Raw genomic sequence first — 10,115 nt, 5'->3', positions numbered from 1 at the left:
CAGGGCAATATGGCCAAAAATATTTATCACGATATATATTTGAAAATGTGCGATAACGATATAATTGACGGGAGACAAAATACTTTACAACTCCACAACTTTATTAGTGGGGGAAAAAAATCCATCAATCTATTTTCACTCAAACAAGCTGCTGTTTTTTTATGTGCATTAAAGTTATATAACAATCTAACAGTGCAAATGCAAATTCCTTGATGACAGTTTGGAATTTCCAGTGGATATTGGCCGACATATCCTGAGCATAACCATGTATAATATCCACAGAACTTAAAAAGAGGTTATACACACAATGCGGTAGTATTATGTTGAAGCACAGTACATATCACTCCGCGAGGCTCCTGACTACAGTAGCTGTAATTAGGGATGGGTATCGTTTAGGTTTTATCCGATACCGGTGCCAAACCGGTACTTTTGAAACGGTGCCGGTGCTTAAACGGTGCTCAAACCGGTGCTTAAAGAATGGAGAACACAAAATTGGTCCAAAAACCTCTCATGTTCAGCTGGTTTTTTGTAAAAAGATAACAATGTTAGCCTTTTCTGCAGCTATGGGGCATATATGGTATCACTCTTGGCTGGAAGCAGTGCTTAAACAATGGAAAAAACACAAACTTTGTCCAAAAACCTCTCATGTTTAACTGTTTTCCACTTTTTCTTTGGTCATTTTAGCCTTTTTGGCCAGGGTGAAGGGAGTATCTGCCATCAAACAAGAAGACAGCATCATGTAGCTATGATGATGTTTGCTAGTTCACCTTACATGCATTAATGTAATAACGTGGTTAGCCTACTCAACGGAAATTACACACGAACAACATTAAGCTACTCACGCAGAGAAGAACGGCTGCTGCTGCCTTCATCATCCGTCATCATTTCTGCTGCACTGGCAGGGCTAGGGGCCAGGACTCTCCTCTTCGGGTTTTTGGGGGATGTTGCTAACTCCGGGTCCGATAACAGGCACCACACCCGCAGTAGATGCGCTCGGTGTGAGGTCTCACAGCAAGCTATCAAATACGGCACATTTCTCGGCTTTTAAAAAAAAAAAACGCTATGCGTTGCCAGGTGTTTCATCGGATTTGAGGTGTTACCTCCTTTGACAGTATCACAGTATCAGCTTAAAGCACTTGTTGCTGCTGAGTTTGCATATTTTGCTGTGAAGTACAGCCAGACTTTTGACCGCTTCGGCTTGGGAGTTTTTAATCTGTAGCTCTGCTCTAAAAGAACGCAAGTACCTGGCCCCGCCTACTATCCTCGGAAACGTAAAATGATTGGCTAGAATCTAAAGTGTATCACAGCTCAGGAAAAAAAAAAAAGCAAATGTGCGCTGCTTTTCGGTCTGGTTACTACAGTTTATGACAGGTACCGTTGGTACCCATCCCTAGCTGTAATGCTCCGACAATCCATCAAGCGGTGCAGCTTCATAGCTTAGCAAAGTCATACTAAAACATTTTTTGACAGATTTTTGAGCGCCGTGTACCACATAAAATCAGTTTGGTAATAACAATGGCCCGCTTGCATGCGCTACCAAAAAATGTGCTTTGGTGTGTATCTGACGGACGCAGCTGTTTCTATGTGTTTGGACCTTTTGTCCACATGTAAACGGCTTTTCGAATCACCGAAAACTGACATTTTTTAAAACTCCTTTTTTGCGTTAACGTGTGGACCAGGAATACAGAGTTGGTCACTCAACGTGAAAGGTATGTGCCATGTCACGCTGTGCGCCACGCTATTGTTTACATGAGATGAATTGCAGAATGGCAGATATTCAGATTAACAGTATTTTGTCTCTAACTGCAGGTTTACACGCTTACATACTACATTAATGTCCCTCTATTTAAAAAGGCAGAGGCGTCACGGTGCAATTATTTTACGTGTAGTTGTTTTTTTCCTGTGTAATAATATTCAACATTGCTATCGATACATTTTTCAAAAAATGCCTCTCTGTGAAAAATGGGTTTAAAAACATAAAGAATTGTGGGATACTGTTTGTCCGTGATTTGAACCGGGGGAACAAATTGTGGCAGGATCAGCCTGATATTATTTGTATCCCGCTGTAACTTTACTGTATAAAGAGCTAACATCTTGAAAATGTCAGGAGTAGTTAGTCAAGAACTAAAAAGTGTTTGTGAACAAAAAATCCAGAATGTGGGATACTGTTTGTCAGGACTTGGACAGCCCAGCGCGTGCTCCCGACACAGGGGAAAACCAATTCTGCCGGGGAGACCTACCTTGGCACTTGTGCAGGTGAAGCCAAAGGAAAGATATGCTTCACCATATTTTCTAGTATTTGGCTTGGAAGGAAGTTGGTTTGGAAACATATTTGACGATGCTTTATCTTCTGCTTTGAGTTTGTGTGGGAGCCCCATCAAAAACCTGTCCTTTATGGTAGCAGTGTCCAAGCGTTTTGTTTGTTTGTTTGTTTTTAATTCATTAATTGCTCTGCGCTCGCCTAGGGAGCGCGCCCCACACTTTGGGAACCCCTGGAAGAATCAAATCAATCAAATCACTTTTATTGTCACATCACATGTGCAGGCACACTGGCACAGCACATGCGAGTGAAATTCTTGTGTGCGAGCCCCACAAGCAACAGAGATGTGCAAACACAACAACACAAACGAGCAAAATACAAGAATGGCCAACCTGAAACTAATAAATATATGTACAATATATAATAGTGTATGCATTTCTGGATGTGTATACTAAATATTTTCCTACGTGTGTGTGTGTGTGTGTGTGTGTGTACACATTTTTACAAATTAAATAGTAAAAAATAATAATAATAATAATAATAAAATATATAAAATATACAGAGTTGAATATGTGCAAAACAAGTGGCATTTATATACAGTGTGGAGTGCATAATGTTGAAGTTCCAGTAGTGAAGCTGAGGTGTCTATGATGTGTTCAGCAGTCTGATGGCCTGGTGGAAGAAGCTGTCTCTCAGTCTGCTGGTACGGGACCGGATGCTGCAGAACCTCCTTCCTGATGGAAGCAGTCTGAACAGTTTATGGCTGGGGTGACTGGAGTCCTTGATGATCCTCCCCGCTTTCCTCAGGCACCGCTTCCTGTAGATGTCTTGGAGGGAGGGAAGCTCACCTCCAATTATCCGTTCAGAGCACCGCACTACTCGCTGGAGAGCTTTGCAGTTGTAGGCGGTGCTGTTGCCATACCAGGTGGTGATGCATCCAGTGAGGATGCTCTCAATGGCACAGTGATAGAAGGTCCTGAGGATGCGGGGGCTCATGCCGAATCTTTTCAGTCTCCTGAGAAAGAAGAGGCGCTGCTGCGCCTTCTTCACTGTTTTGTTTGTGTGTACTGACCACGTAAGATCCTCAGCCAGGTGTACACCAAGGAACCGGAAGCTGCTCACTCTCTCCACAGCAGCGCCGTTGATGGTGATGGGGGTGTGTACTTCTCTGCACCTCCGGAAGTCCACTATCAACTCCTTTGTCTTTGCGACGTTGAGGGTGAGATGGTTGTCTTGACACCAGTGGGTCAGGGCGCTGACCTCCTCCCTGTAAGCCGTCTCATCACCATTGGTGATAAGACCCACCACTGTAGTGTCGTCCGCAAACTTCACAATGATGTTGGAGTTGTTAGTGGCTGTGCAGTGGTAGGTGTAGAGTGAGTATAGGAGAGGGCTCAGTACACACCCCTGTGGAGCACCAGTGTTCAGTGTGATGGGGGATGAGGTGATGCTGCCCAGTCTGACCACTTGGCGTCTGTCAGGCAGGAAGCTAAGGATCCAGCTGCAGAGGGAGCTGCTCAGTCCTAGATCCTGCAGTTTCCTGTCCAACTTCGAGGGAACGATGGTATTGAATGCTGAGCTGTAATCTACAAACAGCATTCTCACATACGTGAGAGGAGGATTATGACAAGAGCAGCCTTTCCTTGTCCATGCCTCCCAGCTGAGGCTTTCTGTGCATTCACCGCTAGATGTCCCCACGTGGTCGACATAATGTGGTGCCGACAACTCCATAAGGCAGTGAACGGGTTAAAGCAAGTGGGCGGAGATTCCAGCTGGAAGCAAACCGAGAAAGCAACGCTCAAATCTGGAAAGGAAAATCACAGTTGAGCGCAGTTTTTGTTCATGTAATTTGGGACGGGATTTTTTCCTCTTTTAGCGATCTTTGAGTGGATTTGAAACGAGAGGTGCTATGAAGCTGAAGTGTGAGAGCAGTTGTCAGCTGAGGGTAGAGTAGACGTGGAAGGCTGCAGAGGCGTCAGACACCGAAGCCTGAGTTAAGAGAGCAGATCAACAGGACGGTGCAGAGCGCTGACTCTCACACTTGAAGACAATGGAACTGCTGTCCCTCACCTCACACGGATCATTCACTGTGATGAGCCCCAAACCCGCGTGTCTGTGGATGTGAAATGGTCTAAACACGCCACACTGTTTTGATTTGCACGGATCAGCTGGACTTATTCTGGTGAGCGCGCTGATGGGAGAGTAACACGGTGCCATCGGTTCCCGAAGAGATACGAAGCCGGTGTTTCCCTAAGCCTTTAAAAACACCCACAGGGACACCATGTGGAGCCTCGGGACGTGGATGTTGCAGGCGGCTCTGTGCTGCGTGCTTCTGCAAACAGTGCTGCCCAGTGCCAGAGGTAGGACGCAGGACTGTCTTCTTCTCAGCACAAATCACTGCCTGTTTTTGCAGCGGCCGTTGGGTTGTGTTTGGATCACACACGCGGAGCTGGAGCTCCTCGAAAAAACACTTCGAAGCCTCTGACAGTGATAAATGAAAGGACTACAGGCCCTCGGATAGATAAGGATTATTTTTAACTGTGAATCATGCAAAGCTATTGTGGAAATAAGATTGGAGCAAGATAAGATTTTTTGTTATTTATTCCCCATTCAGTGCCAAGGAAATAAACCTTATGTCACGCTTACCTTTAAATGGCCACACAGTCAGTCAGACAAATGTTTGAAACTATTGATAAATTTAATTAAGAGCTCACAAAGGCCATGATCACTCCAACTGATGTTCAGCTGCTAAATCAGAGCCTCCATGATTTCATATGAACAAGCAGCATGTTAAGAATATTGGCTGAGATTTTCATATCAGTTCTTTTTTTTTTTTTTTGTTACATCCCCAAAAATCAATGTTTGCATCAGCCTCCAAATTCTGTACTCAGAGTTATTCTAATAAATACGGAAAAGATGGAAATGAGCATCTGTTGAGGGTCTGTTTCCTTGGTCATTAATTTGAAATAGAAGTGCAACCGTGATAGGGATGAAAGTAGAAATCTAGCCTCTGCTCTGTTCCCGTCCCCCCTCAGGTCTCAACATGTGCATGAGTGGCAGTGCTACTTCCTGTGAAGAATGCCTCCTGATTCACCCCAGTTGCGCCTGGTGCGCACAAGAGGTATGGCTTAGTTGATCGATTATTTTCATCATGTACATTTACTTGTACAGGTCCAGTGAAGTGTGGGATGCATTCAGCACTTTTTTTTTTTTTGACCTTTTGGAAGCAGTATGAGTAATCAGGAATCTGAGATTTGTTGCTTTCTATATGCAGGATTTTGGAAGGGGGCGCAGTCTGACATCACGGTGTGACTTTAGTCAAAACCTGTTGAAGAGAGGCTGTGACGAACACTTCATTGAATACCCAACCAGCAGCATCAACGTCCTGCAGAACATACCCCTAAGTTCAAAAGGGTCTGGGTCAACCCAGTATGATGTGGTCCAGATTATGCCACAGAAGATCTCTCTCAGCCTGCGACCCGGTAAGAATCATAAACATTTCATATTTAGGATACGAGATAACCTTGGAACATTAAAAAAAAAAAAAGTAATAAAAGCATCTCTTATAAATAATGCAAAGCTCACTGATTTTTTTCATGCAGGAGACCAGACGTGGTTCAGCCTGCAGGTGCGGCAGGTGGAGGACTACCCGGTGGATCTCTACTACCTGATGGACCTCTCTCTTTCAATGAAAGATGATCTGGACACCATTCGCAACCTGGGCACTAAGCTAGCCCACGAGATGGGCAAGCTCACCAGCAATTTCAGGCTAGGCTTCGGCTCATTTGTGGACAAAAACATGTCCCCGTTCTCCTACATGGCACCAAAGTACCAGGAGAACCCATGCAATGGGTAAGTGGTGGCAAAAGGAATCGAGCTCTATAGCTGTAGGTGAAAGAGATTTACTCTGTGGCCACACTCTGTTTTTGCACCTTTCTGAATCCTGTACTCTGCATCTTTTTTCTTCATATTTAGAAGGCAGATGGAATAATGTAGTTCTTAAAAATGGCCCTAGTACTCCCACGGTCCCCTGGGGCTGGTGATGCAGGCAAACTGAAAGGGAGCAGAAGTGAAAGAGTAGAGAAAGCTGTGGTACACAATGTTTGCCCTGGAGGTGCGGCTAACTCTGTGCGCATCACTTCCCATTTAGGTTATGGCCTGGGCTGTGTGTGTGTGCCATGTTTAGATATTTTTGTGAGTGTGTGTTTGTGCATCAGTCACAAAACAATAAGGCACTTTAGGGAAAAACTAAAGCGATTCCTGCTAAAAGATCTCCCTTCTTTCATAGCTATCCCATTCAGTACATTAGAAAGAGTCTACAAGTACTGTATATGAAGTGAATCATAAGATACGCCATATTTAACATTTAAGCTTCTCTTCAACACAAACAAACCGTCAGAGCCAGGATTTATGCCTTTAAAGACACTTATTGTGTTTTTTAATTTCCAAAAATGTAAATAAAATCTTAACATGCAGTGTGTCTGTCACCCTGCACAGGTACAAGCTGTTTCCCAACTGTGTCCCCAGCTTTGGTTTCCGCCACATCCTCTCGCTGACTGACAAAGTGGACCGTTTTAACGAGGAGGTGCAGAAGCAGATGGTATCTCGCAATAGAGACGCACCGGAGGGCGGCTTTGACGCCATCCTTCAGGCTGCTGTTTGTAAGGTGATGATCTTTTTTTTCTTGTAGATGTTTCCATTCGCCCACCCCTTCTGTTCATTTATGACTTCATACTTTTATTATTGGCCTAGCTTACACGTAAGCTTTCCTTTACATGCAGTTAAATGATTTGCTTGTATTCATTTGGCTTATGGTGTAAACTGTATGCAATAACCTGAAGGAAGAGAGGATTATTATTATTATTATTATTATTATTATTATTATTATTATTATTATTATTATTATTATTATTATTATTATTGAGCAGTATTAGGAGATTTATCCAGGACTTCATCATTTCTTTTGTACATGTGCTCAGAGGTTGTTTGTAGAATATGAAATAATTAATGAACCCCACATGTGTGAACTGTTTACGCTAAGATTGCATGTGTACTGTTTGTGAATGGGGCCCTTTTTTAGTAGCAAAATCCAACCGTGTCTTTGTTCTGTGTGAAGCTGATGTACCTGGAGAGAGCCCACACAGGCATGGGGAGAGCATGCCTGTGTGGGCTCTCTCCGCGCAGAGAAGTCTCTGAGCTTGGCTGGGAGTCAATCCTGATGTTAGTGATATTAGTGAACTCAGTTTCTGTTTTACTGTAGCTAGTCTTGCAATTGTTGACTTTGGCAGTGAGAGAAACACATGTAGGCTATGCACTTGTGAGTTAGCATAAACATCACATTGTTTGTATTCTGAGGGGAAGAAAAAGTTGTCCTTCACACATTAGTCCACAGGCGTTTAGATGCTACTGAGAGTCAGGGAGGTCAAATGTTGCGGAGTTGCACTACAACCAGCTCAGTGTTCAATACATAGAAAAAAGTTTCATAAAGTATGTTTGTGTAGTCTTCTATTGCACCCTTTGAAGATTTATTTGTTCACAGTTGGTAACAGGTCTGAGGGACAGCTCCTGTGAGAGCAGCCCCTGTGACAGGCATCCTGCCTATGTGCTTGTTAATTAAAAACATCGGGGGTGGAGATGACAGGAAGTACAGTCTGGTGCAGCTGGTTAAACATGAGGATGAGTATCTTGCGGGCCCAGTCATATCCCCGTGTTCCTCTTCCAGTTTAATTACTTCTAAAGGAGGACCATGACTCCTTCCAGTTGGCTCCTCTGTTGTAATTTACTTAATTTGCACTGTTTTAGGCCACTACTGGTCATTTATCAGTCTCACTCACTGAGGCAGTTTTTTATTTAGGTTTTTATTTACAAGCAGCATAAATGCTTCCTCTTCTACAGTACATCCACAATAACAGGAAAGGCCACCCATCACACACCTAGATGTAGATATCAGTCTTATGACACAGCTGTGGTTCATCTTCAGAGAGGCCTCTGATAGGTGCATCCACGGTTCTATTGTGCACTGCACAGGGCAAAAAAATGCCGAGCCCTCTTTTGTCATTGGCTGAAAAGCTGTTGTCACGCATCAGTCAGCACTCTGTCAGCGTTCTCGGTGCCCCCGCCTGTTGTTTCCTGTTGATAAAAGCAGAGAAAAGTCTGGCTTGTTGTACAGTAGTGGACTTGGGAGCACATGAGCTGTGTATCATTGCTAAGCTTTACCAGTCTATCAAAGAGTCAGCATCATGTGATTCAGACGTGGGTCACTTGTTCTTCGTGACAATGGAGTTGGAAGATGCGGAGTGAAAACTGACATCCAGCTCAAAACTCCTCTGACGTTTTTCTAATTTCTCTGCACCAACACTTAAATAAGAATCACTGAAGCATAAAAAGGCATCTAACTCAAGGGAGGCCCTTTTCAGCTGTAGCTTAGAGGCATAATGACCATATTATGGCTGCAATTGGCAGCTTGGTATATCTCGGCATGTTTTGCAATGTGTCCTTTAAAAAAAAAAAAAGAAGCAAAAGAAGCTGACTGAAGGTCAAAACAATCTAGAGCAAATGAGCACTATCTGAAAATCATGTTTTTAAGAAATAGGAAAAACACTGTCTGCTGAAGCCTCCTCAGGGCTGTGTAGTCTCAAAAAGCAGTTATTATTAAGTAGGAAAATAGCCACAAAAGCTAAAACCATGTTGTACCTCTCTGTAAAGATGCACATTTTAACGTGGGGGTCTGTGGGGATCATTGGACTCAGTCCCATTAGTGGAACGGCACTTTTCAACATTTCTGGGTTGGTTTCTTTTTCAGCCTTGGAAGCTGCTGCTTGGTTCTAATGATGTTGGCGATTTGGATGCTGGTATTTGTTTTTTGTAGCTAGAATTAGCTCCATTAACTTACTCCTCCCATTTACAGGAAAAAATAGGCTGGAGGAAAGAGGCCCTTCACCTGCTGGTGTTCGCCACAGACGATGTACCTCACCTCGCTCTGGACGGCAGGCTCGGTGGACTTGTCCATCCCCACGATGGACAGTGTCACCTCAATGACAACAACGAGTACAGCGCTTCCACAAAGATGGTAAGAAGACTGAAAATACAAAGTAGTATTCAGGGTTCAGGAATTTTCTGTACTGTGGTTCATATTGCTGGTGTTCAGTAAACGTCAGGTGCTTTTCACTGCAAAGCCCACCCGTGAACAGATGCTGGAATTTGCAGCATTTGGTCACTGAAAGGCAAAAAAAATATGACATGATGAACATCCTGCATACTTTCAAGGCTTTTAGGATAGTTTGCTTCCCTTTTCATGGCCTTCAGTCTCCACCCAGCTTTTAGCCACACTACATTACTAGATTTGAGTACTTCTTTTTTTTCTAACTAATTCAGTAAATAAGTAATTCACTAAGTTCTCAGGTAAGCAGGTAATCACAATAAAATGCTTATTAATGACAAGAGCCCGTGAATGGTCCAAATACACAAACAAACCTGGAAGGTTTTACAGGAGCATGCAGAGATGTGTGTTGTTGTTGTTGTTTGTTGGATTTTAAGCATCCTTGTTCAAATAACAGCTGATGAAGAGCAGTATTGGTATGAGATGCGTTATCCTTCTGACATCAGTGGATTCGTTTCTTATATTCGGTAAAACTGCACAAAGACAGGCTTTCAGACACAAGTTCATTAAGGATTTCTGTAGATGCCAGAAGACTAATGATGTAAACATGGATCAAAATCATGTGAAAGGCACTCGCTTCCATTTAAAGTGGAAATCATTTATTTGTAGCTCTGGTTTATTGACCCCTTAAGACTTTTTGATGCTGTTTCATGGTGAACTATACTCTGTACATATAGAGTTGCCTTGCACACTCCA

General features: G+C 43.3%; 1 protein-coding gene across 1 annotated transcript in view; it reads left to right on the top strand.

Annotated features, from left to right (window-relative positions):
* Positions 1–4,020: 4,020 nt before the first annotated feature.
* itgb5 (integrin, beta 5) overlaps positions 4,021–10,115 on the top strand; it is a 42,838-nt gene continuing 36,743 nt past the window's right edge. The window contains exons 1-6 of the mRNA XM_086265865.1: positions 4,021–4,620; positions 5,296–5,381; positions 5,535–5,742; positions 5,863–6,112; positions 6,758–6,926; positions 9,168–9,329. Coding sequence (XP_086121991.1) covers positions 4,542–4,620; positions 5,296–5,381; positions 5,535–5,742; positions 5,863–6,112; positions 6,758–6,926; positions 9,168–9,329 — 954 coding nt within the window. The 5' untranslated portion in view covers positions 4,021–4,541. The remainder of the gene's footprint in view (positions 4,621–5,295; positions 5,382–5,534; positions 5,743–5,862; positions 6,113–6,757; positions 6,927–9,167; positions 9,330–10,115) is intronic.

The sequence above is a fragment of the Aulonocara sp. 'chitande type north' Nkhata Bay genome, linkage group LG16 (assembly GCF_057382095.1).
Source record: "Aulonocara sp. 'chitande type north' Nkhata Bay isolate Kocher_YH1m ecotype deep benthic linkage group LG16, A_spYH_male_GT1.1, whole genome shotgun sequence".
Classification (NCBI taxonomy): Eukaryota; Metazoa; Chordata; class Actinopteri; order Cichliformes; family Cichlidae; genus Aulonocara; species Aulonocara sp. 'chitande type north' Nkhata Bay.
Note: the sequence above shows the minus strand (reverse complement) of the source record. Positions and strands in the feature narration are given on the sequence as shown.